The sequence below is a fragment of the Corvus moneduloides genome, chromosome 4, assembly GCF_009650955.1.
Source record: "Corvus moneduloides isolate bCorMon1 chromosome 4, bCorMon1.pri, whole genome shotgun sequence".
NCBI classification, from domain to species: domain Eukaryota; kingdom Metazoa; phylum Chordata; class Aves; order Passeriformes; family Corvidae; genus Corvus; species Corvus moneduloides.
In genome coordinates, this window is record NC_045479.1 from 10,993,545 (window position 1) to 11,014,912 (window position 21,368).

At 43.8% G+C, this 21,368-nt stretch overlaps 1 protein-coding gene across 1 annotated transcript in view; it reads left to right on the top strand.

The window, feature by feature from the left end:
• Window positions 1-434: 434 nt before the first annotated feature.
• Window positions 435-21,368, top strand: part of VWF (von Willebrand factor) — a 123,487-nt gene continuing 102,553 nt past the window's right edge. The window contains 7 exon segments of the mRNA XM_032105904.1: window positions 435-464; window positions 1,990-2,044; window positions 2,581-2,739; window positions 3,368-3,470; window positions 3,559-3,767; window positions 11,804-11,928; window positions 19,966-20,182. Coding sequence (XP_031961795.1) covers window positions 435-464; window positions 1,990-2,044; window positions 2,581-2,739; window positions 3,368-3,470; window positions 3,559-3,767; window positions 11,804-11,928; window positions 19,966-20,182 — 898 coding nt within the window.

A 21,368-nucleotide genomic window follows, 5' to 3' on the forward strand; every position in this document is an offset into this window, starting at 1 on the left:
GCAGTTGTTTAGGAAAAAAAGTCTGCATGATTCTGTGGCCTTTGAGGTATGGAGCATCCTACTGTTCCTCTTGAATAACGTTCTGTCCAATAAATATGCTGCCTGTTGGCTCAGCCAGTGAGATTTGCCACACATACACATGTGAAATGTGTTTCAAAGACTTATCTGTCAGTTTTTCAAACAATTTCCCCTCATTGTACCTTCCTGGCAATCAAGACTGCCTGATTTCCACGATAGCAATTTAATCTATTGTCTTGAGAATCAGGCGGATGTGACGTCTGGGTTTTTATCTTTCCTCTTAAATGGACAAGAGTTCCTGGCTTGTACAAAAACAAGGGACTTCAGACCAAAGCCATTCCAATCCTGACTTCTGAAGCAACAGGGGAACAATGGTGGTGTAAGCTATAGGTGGAAACTGGCGGAGTTTCTTGCTCATGTGCAAGAGGAATCTCGCACAGAAGAAGGTACATTCATTTCTAATTAAGCCAGTGAGAAAACTGGAGAGGGTTTTATACTGGCAGATCTTACTGGATTGTATTCTGATTTGTTAGTGGCACCTGCTGCGTTAGAACTTGGGGAAACTCCATCTGCAGTTCAGAATAGAGCGGGAGGTGGAAGGGGACTGACGGGAAGGGGTTTACACCTTGCCTTTTTTCTCTACCTGCTCTGGAAAACAGAAGGGTTAACAAAGAACAGCCGTGTCTGATTCATCACAATAATGCTGTGCATGCACCAAAAATACAGTAGCAAGTGTGTAATCTGAGAATAATGCCTACTGTTTTCTTCACCATTCTTTGTAGTTGCATTGCCATGCAGTTGCCACTTCTGAGCTATCTTGCAGCCTTATGTCAGTGAGGGATTTGCAGCATTATATTAGACTGAATTCTAGAGTAGATCTTTCTTTTCCAGTCTTGTGTAAATAAGTCAAACTCAGTGTTTATTTATGTGGCTGTGAATTGGACCTACATGACTAATAGCAATAAGAAGTGTGTGTCTATACCTGAAATCTCAATTTGTCTTTGCAAAATGCATTGTAGTCTTTAATTGGAGGGTTCCTTTAGGAAGAGGTGTGTCTGGTCTTCTGGCATTAATGTATTGACTTTGGTATATTTAAGCCTCTCTAGTTGCTTATATGATCACTGAAATTAATTCCCTTAGATGGAGCTCCCTACAGTTTTCATCTTTAACTGTTGATGTTTGGCCACAGAACACATGTAGTTCACTATCTTCATGACCCTCCTATCCTATTATTATTATTAATTTTTAAAGGCCTGGTCATCCTGGAGGTAGTTTATATGGAAAACAAAGGCTGATGTTTTGGTTGTAGAAAGGAGGAAGCAATGCTAAAACTGATTTTGGTGAATGAAAGTTTTCACTCTGGGTCTCTAATCTCTGCACAGTTTCCTCCCATTCCTTCTTGCCCCTTATCTCAAGCACGTTATCACCCTGAAATCAGTGGATTGTGCTTACAGTGGTCTGCCAAGCAAACCTGCTGGCTGGTGCAAAACCTGTATAGTCTTTCTTTCCTTCCATGGATGTTTGGGCAGGGTGCAAATCTTGTGCAGCAGAGGTGACTTCTACTGGAGCCAGGTTGGCTGAGCCAGTCTGGGGTGCTTCTTCACATCAGGCTGGCTGAGGAATAATGCTGTGTGTTGAAGGGCTTCGTGTGCAGGGTGTAAACTGAGGGGAGTCGGAATATGTGTCTGTGTTGGGTGCCATTTCCCATGGAGGTAGCTGACTTCCCTGCCATGAGAAATGAAAGTGTGGGCAAAGAATAATTAATAACTCTCCTAGATTACCAAGTTAAAGCAGGATGGAAGGCAGCTGAATTACCATGGCTGTCTGCATGGCTTATGGCTTTCTGAAATGTTGCAGAACCTCAATAATAATTTTCTTTATAAAGAAAGGATAGAAAATAATGAGGAGTTGTGAAACAGACTGTGTCCAAACTAAGAATATTCTAAACTGTCTTTTTTTGGTTTTTAACAGATGCTCCTCTTAGCAGTGCTGGAAACAAACTTACTACTGGCCACTGTAATCACAGGTAAGAAAACAGGTTTGGACTAGAATATATTGTCACTATTTTTTCAGTGAGATATGAGCCCCCCTTCCCCTTTTTGCCCATTTAATCCTGCAGTAGTGGCTCAGGGATTATTCTCACCATGCTGAAGGCATCAATAAAGTCATTCCTTTTGTCTGTTTACCTTGAAACAGGCACTGTGTTGAGTCCCAAACACTCCCTGAAGGTCAGGGATGTTTGAACAAGATATGGGGCTGTCCTAGTGCCTTATAGGCTTTGGTGGGATTGCAGGCAGGCACAAATGAACACATGATTCCTCGAAGGATCAGGACTGAAATTACCCTTGCAAGGTTTGGGCTGGTGGAGACAAAGCAAAAAAAGGCTTTTCACTAATATATGAAAAGAATCTGTCATCCTATGGAGTGCCGTGCCAGGCTCATGGTCTGCTAGAAGCTATCAGGACACGCAGTGATCAGTGGGGATAAATTCCAGCAGAGAAATTCCTGAACTGCAAAATGATTGCTTTAAGTTGCAAGTTAATGATGTGTTTTGATATCCAGGGCTATCAGGTGCTTCACTTCAGGAGTCATCAGTTGCCCGTTGCAGCCTTTTTGGGAATGACCACATCAAAACATTTGATGGCTCCTTGTACAGTTTTGCTGGGGACTGCAGCTACCTCCTTGCTGGGGACTGTCACAAGCATTCCTTCACGCTCTTAGGTGAGTCTGAGCTGGGTTCCATCACTGGAAAAAAAGGCAAATAGTTGCCCTTTGTCAGATAGGATGGACCACTGCATAAAAAGGGTCTTGGTTGGGTGTTTTTTTGTTTGTTTGTGGCTTGTATTGGGTTTTTTTGGGCTTGTTTTGGAAAGTGGGATTACATATGAGGCTTCTGTTATCCCTTGGTAATGTAGCTCACACATAAATAAGTTGCTGAAAAACAGGGATTTTCTTACTACCCCTTCTAAAAAGGAGAAAACCTTTATTAATTTTGAATTTTTCAGGGAAATGTGGCTGAGTGAAAGCTGAGTCCAGGAATGAACTATACAACCCTGTAGAACTAATTTTATCTGTATGCTAAATCACACCAGTAAGGAAACTCCCACCTTCCAGGACAGAAGGCCTTGGAATTAGCATGGGCCTCTGCAGAGCTATTCTTGGGGATAGAAGTGATGATATATGTACCAAAACGATATATTACTTTCATACCAACTGCTTTGGTAGATTATTTTATATTCACTAATAACTGTTCTGTGTTGGTCATAATTTAAAATAAGTTTTTACTGACTACAGATTGTCCTCCTGAGTCCCAGAACTAAGAGTATTTGGTTGTGTCTCATCTCCTCAGGTGATTACCAGGATGGGGAGAAAATTGGTTTCTCTGTGTATCTCGGAGAATATTTCAATCTTCGCCTCTCTTTAGATGGAGTTGTGATGCAGGATGACAAAAGGTACCTGTAGGAACTATTATTCCAGCAGAAAACAACCTGATGGGTTTTGTGTGTCACATGCTGAGAGTTTCCTGTTTTTTCTCCACAGGGTTTCCATACCTTTTGCCTCCAATGGTATATTTATAGAGAAGGAGGCAGGTTATTATAAAATATCCAGCGATGAGCACGGCTTTGTGGTGAAGATTGATGCCACTGGAAACATTCAGATACTCCTTCAAGAAAAGCACTATAATAAGACCTGTGGGTTGTGTGGCAATTTTAATAAATTCCTTGAGGATGACTTCAGAGCTCGGGAAGGTAAGGTTACAACTAACTGATTGTATTTTAATGGATACTCTGCACATTTTTCCTGCTGGGTGATTCAATAAAGATGTTGCTGAGCCAGCAAAATGTTTCTACAGAACCTGTCAGGTACCTCAACTTGGTGTGCTGAAAAGCTGTCTGACTAAGTCCTTTCATCTTCCTTTCTCCTGAAAGGAAATTGCTGTCACATCTCATTCCTGAGGAAAGCCCAGGCTTCTGAATGTAGCATGTTTAGAAACCTTGAAACTTCCAAATGCAAAGCTAAAGCTACAGGTTAATTCATGCGGGGAGACTGGCTAGAAGAAGACCCAGCAAAAAAGCTGTGTGAAATACCCATTGATTCAACTACTAATTTTTCATGAATTAGCCAAGAGGTAGTAAGAATGGATAGTGTTGCAAGAGCAGAAGATTAAATTCCTGCAGCTTGCAGGTTTGGCATGGGATGCTGTTCTATAAAGGGGTTACCTTTTATTGACATTTCCCTATCTGTAAGGGCTGTTGGATTGGGGGTGTGCACCTTCTATCACACCAATTCCTGGTGAGAATGAGAGGCAAGACTTCTTTTGCTGCTTCGTACACCTTTGTGTGAAGTCTGTCAGTGCAGGTGAAAACTCTGTCACCACAGAGTTTTTGAAAAGCCCTGAATGAGACTTTGAAGGACTGGTCTTGATTTGTGTATTTCGGTGTGTCTTTTAATTCCAATCACTTACCTGAAGAGGAGAAATTTGAAGTTAGTTAATGCGTTAATATATTAGATTGATAAAGTGTGTCTTAAAAATAAATGATTAAGGAAATAGAAAGGGGAGGCAAAGCAGCTTGGAAAGGAGCCTGGCAGTGCTCCAGAGATGTCTCCTACTGGCATTTGGGATATGTAAGCATAGCTTCAGTGTACAGAAAAAAGAGAGATCTCATGTTATGTTAAAATGATTAATCCTCTGGCAATGTAAATAATAAGAAACAAACTCTGGTCACAGAACTGCTTGCCAGGATGTCTGAATGAGATGAGATATGAAGTTTATGGCTTTTTCTTGAGACAGTAAATAGTAGTAAGGTTCTTAGAAAAAGCAGGAGCAAAAAAGGAGACTGTAATGCTTTGGATTGTTCAAATGTAGAAAAAGCCCCTCTGCTGCTCATGTTTATATGTGTTTCATGCTGTATTTGTTCTACATGCTGGAGACTGTATCCTCCCTCTTAAAAAACCCAGTCCATTCAGAGCCACAGATTTTGGAATGTAATGAAGTCCATGACAAGGTCACTGCCTGGGGGAGCTGTAAAATAATAGAGAAGGTGACAGAGAAAATGTGTTCTCTGTGTACCTTACAGAAGTCAGGGCTTTCCTTGTGTTTATCAGTTAATCCACCTGTGTGGATACACAGATCTGTGATTTTAGCCTGAAGAATAGAACTGTGTGTCAGCAATTCTGCCAGTTTTTCCAGTGGTACAAAAGACCTTTCATTTAAACTAATTTAGAAGGAATTAGACTGAATTATGCTTGAATTTGTTGTATCAGTGAGGGATGTCACTACACCCATGCACTGTTTGTCTCCTTGGAAGCTCTGCTGGTTCACTGGAGCATTTCTTAACTTGCTCCAAGTAAATCAGTTATGAAACAAATCAGGTAAAATTTTTTTAATATACTGTTGAATCTAGCTTCCAGGCTGGGGGGCGGGGGGGGGGGGTAACACAAAGAGCTGGGAGAGGTAATATTCTTTGAACAGAAAAAGTAGGCAGCCTCTTGGTAGCCTGTGAAGCAGTTTACCCTTTTCTTTTCACTGAAGATTTTAATTGTTCTCTTTTCAGCCTGATTAGATCTCCTAAAGGTCAGCTTATCCCAGGATGTGAGCTTGGTGGAAGGACTTGGGGATCTGAGGGCAGTGAAGGGTTACCTTAAGGCTGCCAGCAGACTGAACTTTCCTGTTGGTGTGTCCACTGCTTCCTGTTAAAAACCTGGAATTTATCAGATTCGGGCCTCAGTTGTTATAAATCAGATTTCTGGGATGGATTTATATTGATAAGAGATGTGTTAAGATCTTTGAGCTTCAGAATAACATGCAATGGAAACAAATGAAAATGTTTTTTCCGTATTTTAGGGAAAGAAATGATTGTGGTTAAATAGCAGAGTTAGTCCTATTTTTCCCTTAAGAAAGTGGAGTATGATATAGAACTTCATTGTTTATATTTGGATTGTTTTTAGGGTGGTGGTGAAAGAAGAGGCAAAGCACCTGCTCTGTGAGTGGATATTACCACTTACAGTGAGTAAATAAAGGAGGCATGAACAGAAGGGTGTTTAAAACTTAATGAACACTGTAATTGCTTTTCTTTTCTCTTGATATATTTATACTCCAGTTCTATAGTCTATTCAAATGTCCTGTTGTCATGATGCTCTTAGGACTCCTCACTGTGTTTTTAGCGTGGAAATGGAGAAGTGATGAGAATCTGATGAGAGAATAAGTGTACACATTCTTTCTGTGTACATTTTGGGTGTTCAGCTATTGAGGTCCTGGAGCTCTGAGTGATGAGAATAAAGTTGATACCCTGGTAAATTAACACTGGTGGGACCCAGCTTTGAGAGCCTTAGGTGTTAGTTCTTGAATGCCCCAAAAACCCTCTCCAGTAGGTTTTGGAGTTCATAGAATATCCTGAGTTGAAAGGGACCCACTAGGATTAGCAAATCCTGGCCCTGCACAGGACATCCCAACAATCCCACTGTTTTGTCCAAATGCTCCTTGAGCTCTGGCAGCCTTGGGGCTGTGATGATTTTCCTGGGGAGCCTGTTCAGACCCCTACCACCCTCTGGGGGAGGAACCTTTTCCCAAAGTTGCAGACACACTGCCCTTCAGACAGGCTGGGGTGCTGAGTCACTGCCATTGACGTGGTTCCCACAGCAGCTCATCCTGTGGAGAAGTGCTCCTGTCCTGTCCAGACTGACAAACAACATTGATTATATTCTATGGGCTTGCTTGTTTATTGGATATGGTAGCCAAACCAAGCCAAACCCTGAGAGTTTGTTCTCACACTTTAAGCATAACTAAACTATAAAAAGCAATGTCTTGGAAGCTTTCTAGGGTTTTTGTTTGGTCTTTTGTCTGTTTGTTTTTCTCCTAGACCCTAATGAAGGGTTTCTCCTCTGCTTTTTATTGCCAGATAAGGTCTGGTTCTTTATGGCCTTTCTGTGAAGGCTTATAAGACCTGCCAGTTGAACAGGCTCTGCTTTCTGACCTCAGCATGCACTTCCAACTGCCAGCCTTTGCTCCTATCAGAAACATGAAGCTGAGTTCTTTCTAGATGCTCAGATACCTATTTGGCCACCTTCAGCCCATGGCTGTGACCATTCTGACCATTGTCACAAGCATTTTACAACTGGGGATTGAAAGCACAGGCCAGAAGAGATGACTTACATAGCATGACAGAGGAAATCTGACACAGCACAGGCAATTTGATCCTGGAATCTCCTTGGGATGTGCACACAGGCGCAAGTTGCTGAATCCCCTTAGCCCTGCAGCATGTGAGTGGTCTCAGAGCGTGTTCTTGCCCTGCAGAAATGGTGAGGGAATTCCTTCCCCGTGAGGGAGGCTGCCTCACAAAGCTGCTGGAGCTTATCCGAGTGCCTGCAGCCTCAGTCTGTGTCTAATAGTCTTACAACAGAGTCATTAAGGCTGGAAAAAACCTCCAAGATCAAGTCCAACCTTTGGCCAAACATCACCTTGTCAGCTAAACCAGGGCAGTAAGTGCCACATCCAGCCATTGCTGTGATGGGTGCTTGGATGTCTAGGTCATCCTTGAAGTCTCAATGTGCTAAACAGGTCATTCAAATCCAACACAAGGATATCACTCCATCCTTTTGTTATTTGTGCATGCCACACACACCTAGCATAATGGAAGGAACAAAAAAAAAATCCCAGCCCAAATTAACCCAGCATCCCATTATGTTTTTCTTGGCACTGGCAGGAAGCAGGTTTCTGGGAATCTGGTATCCAAATTACAAAGATGTTTATGATGAAGCAATACCCATGGAGAATTTTGGATAAAGCCTGCTCCAGCTGCCAGCAATATCCTCCAGCCTTAAGCTCCTGAAATACAGAATATATAATGAATATATATTCACAGGAGAGTCAATAAAAGTTGAGCACATAGAAACAGGCAGTATCTGCAAGGAAAAAATCTGATATTTTAGGTTTCAGAAGTAGTGAATATGTGACTTTTCAGTGTGTGGTACCTGGCACCAGAAGCTTTTAAAGTACATTCCAAACTTACAGTGATAGTAGTGCAGATAATAAATGTTTTATTTTTTTGCCTAAGAAAGTAAACAAAAGTTTAGGTCATTCTGAAATGCAAATTTCTTGGCATTTTAAAGGGTAGCAGGAACTTGATATTAGGCAAGTTGAAAGCTTTTGTTTAGGCTGAGTCAGTAATCTCATTTTCAATTGGAAGTGAAGGGAATAGATTCCCATGGGGATTACAAATGGTACAGGAGAAGATGGCTTGTGTTGAGGCTGTCTTTGTTTTAGGGCATTCATCTGAGATGCCAGAAACCTGCATTCCTAACCCCCTGTGCTTCATTCAGGGTCTGGAACTGAAGTTAGACATTTCTGTTGTGAGGAGTGTGGCTGCACCACTAGGCTGAAGAGTTTTGGAGATGGCTCTTTCCCTCTCCTGTGTTCAATATTATTGATTTTATATTCATTGAACTGGAGAGGGCAGGAGACATTTTATAGCCTGTGACGTTGTTATTTCATATCATTAATTTAAGGCAAAATATGGATCAATTTTTGGGCAGCCTTACCAATAGTTTGGCTTGTCTGGAACCATGTAAAGCTATGTAAAAAAAGCCCCCAAAACAACAAACAAAAAATCTACCCTAACAAACAAAACCCCCTCATTGCTTGATAAATAACGAACATGTGAAAGTTGGTTATTTACCAACTAAGACTCTATTTACCAATTAAGACTCACAGGACTGTAGTGTCTTGACCAAATTCTTGCATTTATTTTATAGATGAGTTAACCGACCCTGGGAGAGCTATCTGATGGGCCTGTGGCCATATGGAAAATCTGCAGGAGGTCCAGGGAGGGAGGTCATGGCTCTTGCTTCCCCCTCGGTGCCTGGAGCACGAGGTGGTTATTCCTGATTCTTTGCTTGCCTGACCATCAGTGTCAAAGTAAACAAGCTGGTGCCAGTTTCGCATTTCAGAAGGAACTGGTGATTTGGAGGCTCAGATAATCGTAGTGAACACAGATTTTTCTGTGAAGAGTGAACATCACTCTTGAGCAGCCAGTTTACATGCTGGGATCTGTCTGTACTGTGGTCCATATCAGGCACCAGTTCCTCAAGCGCTTGTGTCCAAATGCTTTGTTTTCATTATGTTTTGTGACTTCTATTTTCAACACCTTTTCTGCAAGTCTTAGGCAAAATAAATGCTTCAGCCAAAGTCCCACCCAGGCTGCATGGAAGGTTTCTGGGTGTAGGGCTCTGATGAGCCCTATGAGGGAGTTGTTTCTGCAGAATCTTGGGTGCTTCCAGGAGGAAGAAGAGGTGATCACAGAAGGGACAGAAGGCAAAAAAAACCTCTGCTGTGCAGCAGACAAGGGCAGTCCCACTGTGTGGTGGGATTGCAGTGCCAGATTATGTCAGCATCACCTGCCCACTTAAACCCCATATTATTTTTTAGGCTGTGGTGTTGTCTCTTCTACTGCCTTTCCTCTTCTCCCTTCTTGAGTTGTTCAGCAGAAGGAAATGGAGGTGTCAAGTGGGAAAGGCCAGGGGTGTTGGCAGCTGCTCTTCCCTCTACTCAGAGCAGTCAGACGTGCTGGGGATATTTCTCCCTCCCCACTTTTCTTCCTGAAGCCTCATCAAATAAGTGAAGTATTTAGGTTGGAAAAGACATCCAGGATCATTGAGTCCAACCTTTGAGAGATCACCACCTTGTCAACTAAACCAGAGCACTGAGTGCCACGTCCAGTCATTCCTTGAGCACTTACAGGGATGGTGACTCCACCACCCCCCTCGGCAGCCTGTTCCATTGCTTGACAATCCTCTCCATGAAGAAATTCTTCCTGGTGTCCAACCTGAACCTCCCCTGGCACAGTTTGAGGCTGTTTCCTCTTGTCCTGTCCCTGTTCCCTGGGAGCAGAGCCCGACCCTCACCTGGCTGCCCCCTCCTGTCAGGGAGTTGTGCAGAGCCAGAAGGTCCCCCCTGAGCCTCCTTTTCTCCAGGCTAAGCCCCCCCCCCAGCTCCCTCAGCTGCTCCTCACATGACTGACTCTCCAGACCCTTCACTTACTTGAAGTGTGAGTCACAGAATATAGCAAACAAAGAATTGAAATCACACAATGCAAATGTTGCATAAAAGAACTGCATAAGAGGTATGAATTTACAAGCAGCACAGAAGAAAAAACTTCATGGAAGGAGAGAAATGAAAAAACAGGTGACCAGTGTTTCAGGGCCAACAGTTGTCCTGACCTTCAAATCTTAGCCTGTGGGTGAATGAGCCCCTGGGGGTAGCTGCCAGCAGGAATCCTGGCATGGATGTGCATCCGGGGCTGGAGAAACACTGCTTCAGAGCAGAGCCCAGCTCCTGTTACACACCTGCTAGGGAAAGGCTGCCTTACTGCAAACAAAAGGGAATAGATTCAATTTGGCACCTTGCTTCTCCTCAGGCTGGCTTGCATTGCTGCTTTAATGTTTATAGTATTTGGTGAGCTAAAGGGTTGTGTTCTTCTTGTTGCTGCACTTCTTTTCTTGTGCTAAGTCCGGGCTGCACAGATGAAAATTTTGTGCCTTTTACCCCCTTTCCCTGGGAGTCTTCTTCCTTTGATATCTGCTATGGGCTTAATATCTGCTACCTTTAAAAGCCTCTAATTTCTAGTTTACAAAAAAGTCTACAGGTCTTAATACCTCTGCCTCAGCATTCTCAGTGCAGTTTTCATGACTACCCCATAGTTTAGGAACAGTTTGAGTGGCCAGTATATTCCTTGTGTTTGTACTAAACAGGGAGCTCAATGGAATCTTTATTTTATATGTATGTGTGTTGTTAAATATTCTATAGGCATATTTGGGAAAAATTGGTTTCTTTTTGGTTTCTTTTGGTTTTCAGATACAGCCAGGCTAGTGTTTCAACATATCCTCTGCCTAAGGTCTTGGGAATGTATTAACACTGGCAATTGATATTCTCACATGCAACACAACAGGGTTCTAAAAATCAACTGAGAGTCACAAAATTAAGTGTTTAGCAGCAGGTACCTACAGTAGGAAGCAGAGATAGTCCTGGAATCAGCTAGGCCATGGGTGGCAAAAGAGGGTGGAGGAAACATTCCCTCTCTGGGAGGATCCCCCTTCTCAGAAGGATGGAGCAAGAGCAGCAGAAAGGTGGTTTGCATGTCCCGGGAAGCTGCAGCCATACAGACTTATTCAGCTTTGCTTTTATGCAAAATGAATTAAAATCTTGCCAGGCCTTGGCCAGGAGCTGCTTTTCCTGGGACAGAGGAGCTGCTTCAGGACACCTTACCCAGGAAGAAGATGGGCCCAAACCGTGATGGTGCATGTTAAGCTTCTTTGCACACAAGATTTAGCTTTGGGCAGGAGAAAAATAAAGGCTAGCTGGGATCAGGAGTGCTAATGCTTTCTTTGACTAGAGAAAGCAGCTGGGTTTGTTTGCCTCTCTGATATGTATTGTGTTTTATTGACAACTTTGAAGTGGTAGGAAGATGTGCAGGTGTGCTTTGGCTTCTGTGGATTGTAGCTGACCAGCAGCAACTCCTACCATGTTCATGCAGGCGTGAGGGAGGCAGGAGCTGCCTTTGCAGGCTTTAGTCTGTCCTTGAGCTCAGAGAGGTCCTTGGCAGAAATAAATCCAGATCACTGGTAGTGGCTTTCCTACAGTCAATCTGGAGCAAAAATCTGTTTGATACAATAGTTTTTATTTTTAAAGACAGCTTTTGGCAGACTATCACCTTAATAGCAGCCAATAATGCCCAGTTGTTGCTGAAACCCCTCAAACTGCCATGTTGCTTCTCCTCTTCTTCATTCCCAGGGACCCTGGTGGGGAACAGTTACGATTTTGCCAACTCCTGGGCTTTGCACAGTGAAAACAAGCGCTGCAAGAGGGTGCAGACTCCGAGCAACACCTGCAACATTTCATCTGATATGGCAGAGAAGGTTGGTGCTGCAAGATGCCATTCTGGTTTCAGTCCTCCCCTACCTGAAAGGCAACTCGCTTGCCCTTTAGCATAAGAACAGAAATCACAGAATATTCTGAGTTGGAAGGGATCCACAAAGATCACTGAGTCCAGCTTCTGGCCCTGCACAGCACACCCTGTGCCTGAGAGCGGTGTCCAAACGCCCCTGGAGCTCTGGCAGCCTTGGGGCCGTGCCCATTCCCCGGGGAGCCTGTTCAGTGCCCCAGCACCCTCTGGGGGAAGAACCTTTTCCTGATACCCAGCCTCACCCTCCCTGACACAGCTCCAGCCATTCCCTGGGTCCTGTCCCTGGTCACACACAGAGGTCAGTGCCTGCCCCTCCTCTTCCCCTCGTGAGGAAGCTGCAGACTGCAATGAGGGCAGTGCTTCCCTGAATCCACGTCTGTACCTAACATGGTACTCCCCCAGCAAGTGCTTAGGATGAGAGGTGCTGGAGACAGCCATGTTGGGTTTCTGTGGTTTGAGATAGCTGTCCTGGGCACTGATCTTGCTGCTGCACTGGAACAAGCTGCTCGCCCAGCCTCTCAGGTGTTACCCACAGGGCTGATGGTGGCTGTCTGTGGCTCCTCCTGCGGTGCAGCAGGCTCAGGTGCAGGCAGAAGGTGGAAGTGGCACATCCACAGCATTGGCTCCTGCTGTCTGTGGGTGCTCCCCAGGTTGGGGCTGGATGCAGCTGTGTGCTTGTGGTTCCTGAGTTGATAACTGTGCCCTCCCTGCAGTTCTGGCTGCTGCTGGCAGGAGGATTTCTGCACTGGGCTTTCCAGCTGTTGCTCCGTGTGATTGTTCTTTTAAAACAATCCTTTCTGCTTTTTATTTTGTTAATCAGATTGTATGATCAAGTTGTGGAGAAATTACCTTGGAGGCTTCGTGTTATGACTGATGCTTTATTCACATGTGGTGTTGAGAAAGGAACAGTTTACTCACTAATTAATGAATGCAATTTTTCTCTGACACTGAACCCTACCTGTTCTTTCTAAAACTATAACATATCTATATATATCTATACATAGCTATATCTATGTATCTATCTATCTATCTAACCACCTGCCCAACCCCCCCTCCCAAACATCAAACAGATAAACCAAGAAAACAACAGCTTGTTTCAGGCTGAAGTGTGAGTTACTGCCAAAGAAAGGATGATGTTACTTGGGAAAGGTGTGTTTCAGTGATTCCTGTAGAATGAGGTAGTTATTTCCCTTTCTGATTGTGCCAGCAGGGAAGCATCAGTTCTGAAGCCTCTGTGGGCACCGCCTCCCCAAATGGTATTTGTGAATGTGTTGTAGTTTGTATACTTGGGAGTCAGCAGAGCAGGGAGATGCTCCAGCCAGGCTGTTTTTGACAGAAGAGATGTTTTCTGTTGGTGTTCCAAAAGCTCTGTGTCACCAGGCTATTTCCCTTCCCAGGAGGAAGTTCCTTCAGCTATGCATACAGATAGTAGAGCTGATTTATTGAATAAACACAGAACTGTTTGTCTTGGCCAACTCTGTGACCCTCTTTGCTGCATCAACCTTTTTCTTCTTGTCTTTTATAAGTACAAACAAGTTCCTTGTTTCCTTTAGACAGGGTGTGGATGCAGGCAGATGGTCACCAGCTCAGGGAAGAAAGTAGCTTTGAATATTTACTGCAGCATGTGGTGTTAACAGGTTATGACTGTCATGGTAAATTCAGCCTTCACCCCTCAAGGGGTGACTGCTGATTCCACATACTCTGTTCTAAATCAGAATGATTTCCTGGGTGCCAGGTTTAGATTTATACCAGAGTAACTGAGGCCAAAATGTAGTTGTTAGTTTCTCACTATTCAAGTCCTGTAGACGAGTACTTGCTAAACTAGACTCAGATAATTTCTCAAGAGTAGTAGCACTTCCTGCAGTATATCTGCTCTCCAGCTACCCTAAGTGCTGGTTTCCTAGCAACCTGGAAAAGGCTAACTAAGAGTTGGACAAGTTGCAAAGTTCTGACTCTTTATACTTCCATTAAGCTTTTGGATGGGGATGCTTCAGCTGTGTTGTGAAACTCAGTGAAGCACGCTCGTGCCCCTCAGCACTTCAGCCTCACTACCTGCAAAAGTGGCTGAGGAGCTATAGCAGTGGTTTCAGGCTGGAAATCTCCAGCTGATGTTTCTTTCTTGGGCAGAGCTGGTGTGTGTGGGGTGTTTCTGCCGTGGCTGGGGCTGATTGAACACCTGACTTGAGTAAAGGTATCTGGTGCCAAACACCAAAGCATGAGGGGTTCCAACCTGGCTGAGGCCTTTTGAGGGACAGGACTGCTCAACAGGTCGTGGAGCTGCTGGAGCTAGTCCAGAGGAGGCCACCAAGGTGACCAGAGGGATGGAGCAGCTCTGCTGTGAGGAAAGGCTGAGAGAACTGGGATTGTTGTGCCTGGAGAAGAGAAGGCTTTGGGGTGACCTCAGTGTGGCCTTGCAGTGTCTGAAGGGAGCCCACAGGAAAGATGGAGAGAGACTCTTGACAAGGGCCTGGAGTGACAGGGCAAGGGGCAATGGCTTCACACTGACAGAGAGGAGGGTTAGATTGGATATGAGGAAAAAATTGTTTCCTGTGAGGGTGGGGAGGCACAGGTTGCCCAGAGAAGCTGTGGCTGCCCCGTCCCTGGAAGTCCCATGGCAGGGGGGTGGAGCTATCTGGTCTTTAAAGTCCCTTTCAACTCAAACTATTCTATGATTCTTTAAAACTGGTTACAGTTGTAGAGAAAGGGTAGTTCTTGTGATGGGTTGTGGTCTCTGGAATTTTATCTGTTCAGGCAAGTTTAGTGTTTAGAAAGTGTAAATATTGCAGCTGAGGCTGGGGAGTGGCATACAGGGTGAAATCCAGTCTGATAGGTCAACGATAACTAATGTGGGTTTTGTACAGATCATGTTAAATATTGATGCTTTGTGGATAAAGTTTTCTTTCCCACAAACTGAATGAAATTATATTCTCTCTCATGTGAGTTCATAAGCTCGCAGCATTTAACATTGCCTTAATTTATTCACTGTGCAAGAATAAACACAGCACTATTAATAGAAGTCCGGCCAAACAAGTGCCTGCTGAAGAATGTAGGGCTTTTTAATAGTGTGCTTTGTTTGCTTGCCTTAGCTTCAGGAATGTAAATCTCCTTGGTCTCCCAGCCTCCCTCTCTGCCAGGCAGTCAGCTGTTAGGTGAGGGAAACAACAGCTCTGCTTCAAGGCACTCCTCCCACCCCAGTGCCCCCACACTGGGTAGGTCGGTGGTTTTCTTTACCCTCTCTGTCTGCCCTGCTCCCCGGCCAACAGCATCCTTGGAGAGATGGCTTCTGGCTTCTTTTAGCAGGAATTGTAGTGACAGGATGAGGGGAAATGGCTTCACACTGACAGAGAGCAGGTTTAGATTGGATATTAGGATGAAATTGTTCCCTGTGAGGGTGCTGAGGCCCTGGCACAGGTTGCCCAGAGAAGCTGTGGCCGCCCCATCCCTGGAAGTGCTCCAGGCCAGGCTGGATGGAGCTCTGAGCAACCTGGTTTAGTGGAAGGTGTCCCTGCCCATGGCAGGGGATTGGAACTGGATGATCTTTAAGGTCTCTTCCAACCCAAACCATTGTATGATTCTATACAGTGGAATCAGAAAGCCCTGCTGCTCCTTATCTTCAAATCCTAAAAAACATTGAAAAAATATTTTTTGAGGTTTTTGTCTTGTTTAATGGCTTTGTGTGTCAGCTGAAAAGTCTTGAACCAGCTCACACTCTTACCCCACTGTTGCCAGGGCCTCTCCCTGCCCTCCACCTCTAAAACACACACACACCGAGTGTGATTACCTGCCTTGCCTTGGGATCCAGAGAGCATTCCAAACTGGGCAGTGCTGGAGGGAGGAAGAAAGCCTTCCTACCATGTCCTGCCCTCTGCAGCTGCTGTTTAGTTACTGAAAAGGAGCTTCACTGCATTGTCTGATCCATTTTTTTACTGGTTTGGGCTGTTCAACAAAGTACTGCAATTCAACAGGCTCTAAGATGACCAACAGCATGGGTAACATGGATCTGAAAGTACAAATGTGTGATCTGGAAAACTACAGCAACAAGGCAGCCTTGAAAACAAAAATGTGTATGGTTTAAATCATTGCAATTGATTACTGTGTTCTTATATGTTACCTTTATTTTCTAGCTTTCACCTCTAATAGAAATGGTGTGTGGAGGCCAGACTTCACTGTATTGTTTCCTTTTTTTCTTCTCTTACTAGGAAATTATACCTATAGTATGTTAGATGTCAAAGTAATTGAAATTAAAATTTGGCTAATTTCTGCTTTTGCTGAAATTCAGCTCTTACTGCAGTTGGCAAGAAACAGTTCCCCCATTATCCCGTGGAATATTTCCATATGTAATAAGGAAATAGCATTCATTTGCAGATGGGAAAATCAAGTAGAAATTTTCAGCTTTGGACCATAATTTGTTATGGTTGGGGTCAGAGGCAGGTCCAGCAAAGGTCCAGAGGTCCAGCCCCATCCCTGGAAGTGCTCAAGACCAGGTTAGGTGGGGCTTAGAGCAACCTGGTCTGGTGGAAGGTGTTCCTGCCCATGGCAGGGGATTGGACTAGAGGCTCTTTAATGTCCCTTCCAACCCAAATCATTCTATACAATATGATAATACATTATAGGGGTGAAAACGAGGCCCACTACATCTAAAATCAAATTTTTCTTTATCAGATTAATCAGCATTCAAGGGAAGTGATTGCTTTCAGTTGTTACTTAGTCTGCTCAAACATGCAGCCAGTGTTTGGTGTACTAAACATACTGGGTTTGCATGCTTTTTATTTGGAAAGATAGGAGAGTAAATTTTTCTCCATGAAATATGTTCTCTGAAAAACTATACCCAGTTATGGCACCAAAATTTACTCTTCCTGAATGTTCTGGAGAAACCATATGGGTACCTACACACTACAGGGTTTAAATTCAAGGGAATAAGAGGGTGTCTATGATTTCTTCTGTTATTTTTTAGGTTCTGTCTCTTTAATGGTAATTGTTAGGCTGTAGACAAATGCAGTTCATGCAGCAGCAGAAGGAAATGCCACAGAAATGGGAAGAATGTACAAAATTCCACCTCCAGTTCTGTGTGGTGGGCCTGGGGCAGAAAGAAGGTCAGCAAGTTTTGCGGCCTCTGTGGGTTGCCAGTGCCAGGACCCCGCCAACCCATTTAAAGGAACATTTAAATTGGACTTGTGCAGAAGGGAAGGGAGAAATTTTACGACCTTCACCTGCATTTCAGATGCTGCAGCCAGTCCTGCTAATTTTAATCTTGCTGCCACCTTTACTCTAAGCACTGTTTCAGCCTGAGGCTTCACTCTCCAGGCTGTTGGGTTTAAACATTTCTTTGTGCAGAGCAGCTTCCAGGGCTGGTGCTCTATGAGCAGGAATGTTACAGCAGTGGCTGAGGCTGCCAATATCTAATACTCACCACTGTCCTCCAAACTAAAGAATAAGGACTCTTCTTAGTCCAGCCTGACCACTGAGTTTTAAAGACAGGAAGGAGTGAAAATAGGAATAAATTGCAGAATGGTAAAGTTGGAAGGGGTCATTGAGTCTAATTCCCTGCTTCCAACAGGGCCATCCTAGGTCAGGCTGCTCAGGTCCTTGTCCACTCACATTTTGAATATCTTCAAGGGTGGTGGTTCCACACCCTCTCTTTGACCACCCTCATGGTGAATTGTTTTTTGTTTTGTATCTGTGTGAATTTACCCATATTTCAGCTTATTTGTAATGATAGTTGAGATATGTCTGAAAGATGGGAAAATTTCAGCTATACTTTTTTGTATAATGTCACTGGAAAATCTGAAGAAATTTGAATGGCAAGAAAACCTTTACATAGAGAAAATGAACTGTTTGTTGCTTTTCAACATATATCACTTGGTTTCTAGATAATCAGCTAGAGCTCAGCCTTTAGCTATGCTGTTACTGAACAAGTCCAGACCAAAGAACTAGAGGATAAGAAAAATGGGTTAATTTTTGTGTGTGTGCAATCTCCTTTATTTTTTAAGTCACTTTCCCATCTAAAATGTTCCTTTTAGTGGAATATACAGTCTGAGTTTATCTGTTTGAGTTGTATTAATAGGCCAATACCTTAAGAAACCTCATTAGTTCAACCCCCTAAATGGGATTGTTGCATATACTGGTTTTCTGCTGCAGTTGATACTATCTGGATCAACGCTTTGATCCAGGAGTTGCTGTACTGCTCATCCTCTGAATGGCTCTGAGCTCACTTTTGGTTTTATCAGTTTCATCTCCAAGTACTGCTTTAATAGCTTTTTTGGCTGCTTCTGTTGTTGTTACTTCCACCCTTAGGGCACTTTTTCAGCTTTTTTGTACTTCTGTGTAGTCTTAGAGCAGCACCAACCACTCTTGATGAAGGTCCTGCTCCCCTTCTTCTAGTCTTTTTCTTTTTTCCCCATCTGATTCAGCATGGTGGGTGCTGTCTGGCCATCAGAATTATCCCAGGCTGGAGCTGAATTTCTGAAGGCCCACCATGTCTCAGCACTGTTTTAAGTTCCCTGAGACCTTTCTCAGAAAGCTCAAAACCCTCTTTGCACGTGTGGTTGTTCCCTGAGCCCTTTGCTAAACTTGGAATAGATTCCCAATGGACTAGACATTTCTGGTTGGTTTGTTTTCATAAGCAAGAAATTCTGTCTTGGCTCAGACATGTACTAGCTTGAGCTGATCACCTGAACAAAACACCCTTTAGCCAAAATAAAAAGGTATTTTCTACTCAGCAGTTTTCCTATACAGGCACCACAGCTGCCATTCAGAGAAGACATCTTGATTTTTTTCCTATAGGGTTTTTTTGCTCTCCATTTTTCATCTCCTAAAAAATGAGAAAACAAAGTGCTTTTTAATTTTTTTTTTTTACACAGCAGCTTGTATGTACTGTCACCTGAGGTACGCGTAAAGCTTTTCAGAAGTAATGAATTGTTACTGTGAACTACCCTGAAGTGCCCCCCTGCCCCCCACCTCTAACCTCTGCGTATAACACCTGCAAAATACACCATGGGTACATTTGCTTACATAGAACACTGACAAATACTAAGAAGAAAGTTGTGTTTCAACTCTTTGTTGTTCTGAAAATCGTTTTTTCACTCACCTAAACTCAGTGCCATCCTTTCAGAAAGTTGCACTGAGGACCTCAGACTCATTGAACTGTGGCATAATGTGCACAAAAGAGTCTATTTGGGAGCCTCCCCTGGAGAACTTAATCATACACTAAGTTTTCTTTAGGTTTTGTTTCACATGCAGTTAAGTTTCCTCTTAGATTTCTGCTGTCTGAAAGGAGAGGTCTTGATACCTTCCTCCCATTTCCCTGTGCTGTCCTCCCCTCACAGTGGCTGTCACCACGCTGATTTAACTCAGGAGAAGAGCAGAACAAATTGCTTTTCTTCCCTGGGCTATTGTTCTCCTATTTATCTGAGCTAAATTGACCTGTTGTGCATTGGACAAGCCAGCAGGAGCGTGTGGCCAGAAGTGGAAAACAAATTTCATTCCTAGGATTTCAGTCAGACTCAATCTTTCCCTCTGACGCTCACTCTGGTCGCTCGTTATCCAAAAGATTATCTGGTTGTTTTTCTTCCTACGTACCTCAGTTCCCCTCTGTTGCTGTGTGCATTTTCCTGGGAATGCAGACACCATCCAGTTCTTTTCTGGGAAGCCGAAGGAGGTAGAATGCCTCCATCCTTTTGCTGACTGATTGACTGTTGTGTTTCTGTGTGAAACATCCCTTAAGTGGCGCTCCATTCTATAGTAATCAGGATATTAATGTACCTCTGTGTCTGTCCATGGATGTGGTGAATAAATGGGTAGAGCTCACGATTAGCTCTTGACTATTATGAACTGCATGCTGGTGTTAAATAAGAGCCGCGATGTTGCTCAACAACAGTGGTGACGGTGTGTTTGGAAAAGTTGAGTTTTCCCTCTTCTTCCTGAGACTGTAGGAAGCAATTTTGTCCCTTTTGCTCTCTCCCCGTCCCTTTGCCCCTCACTTCTCGTGCAGGGTGTCCTGGAAACCTGCCAGCTGCTGAGCACATCGCTGACCTTCTCCCGGTGCCACCATCGAGTGGATCCCGAGCCGTACATCAGCCTCTGTGAAAGGGACATCTGTGCCTGTCCTCAGGGCGTGGACTGCCACTGCCCCGCCTTCCTGGAGTACGCGAGGAGCTGCGCTCACGAAGGAGTGATTTTGGAGGGCTGGCCTGAAGAGAGCTCGTGCAGTAAGCTGGCAGATTTATTCCTAGGCTGCTCATCCCCAGTAAGATAGTGCCTGTCTTGCAGATTTATGTCCTGCAGCTAAAAGCAGCTGGTGCTTTTTTTGGAGGTTGGTTCATTTATAGGAAGTGCCTTTTCTCACTCCCTCTCTCAGCTCCCCACCACCCACATCTTTCTAGAAGTTTTTGTCCCTAAGGCAGTATTGTTTGAACCATATATGAAGAAGATCCTGAGCTGTTACATGTCCCACCACAGTGTACACAGGCAGTGAAGGCTTACTTGATACACAAAGATATGGATTAGGATATTTAGGTGGTATTTCACATATGGTTCAAATCTATGACATTTTCCAGCCTGTATTTTTAAGTCAGCATCTTTGTGAAATGCTCTCTAACATTTTTGCATGAAGACAATTGTTTCACCCTTTATTTGCTTGAAGCAATTGCCTTGAAATTGAGGTGTTGCCTTTTCTAAGCCAGTTTTTGTCTAGGTTAGAGATCCTGATTGCATCTTGAATTTTTATTTATTAGTCAGCTGCCTTTATTAGCCCAATTTTGTTGAGTTCAGAGGTCCTGATTGCATCTGTCCTGAGGTTTTGCAACAAGGAAGTGCACAGACTGAGAGGGATTGTGTTTATAGAGGAAAAGTCATGTTTGCACTGATGCCATGATGATTTTTTGCCTTTTTTTTTTTTATACCCCTTTTATGCCTTTTTACAACTTCTGTATTCTTAGTGCTTTTTGCCTAAATTCTTGGACTTGTTTGTTCAGCTAAGAGACTAAACATTTTAGAAGCATCATAGCTACGGATCAGTGTGCCCCAGACCCCAAGGTCCTCTCCAGAACACATCCTGTAAACCAAGATAGAACCATCCAGGGGAAGGTTCCTTGGGGAGGGGGGCTCACTTGAGCCTCTCATTGGGGAATCTTTGATAGATATGCTAATTAGTAAGACCTCTAATGTTATACCAGATCTTTTGGGGGTGTGCATTGTGGTGTGCATTTTGGTGCATTTGACCTGGATGTAGTGCACCTAAGGATCCTTAAAATAAATACCAAGGTAAAATCCCTTTTTCCCTTCTAACCATGTATGACTCTTGATTTTAAGACCGGGACAAGGCATCAGCACCTACTGCTGACACCTCCACTGAAGAACCCTGGTTTAATACAGAGCATTACAAAAATAAATTTT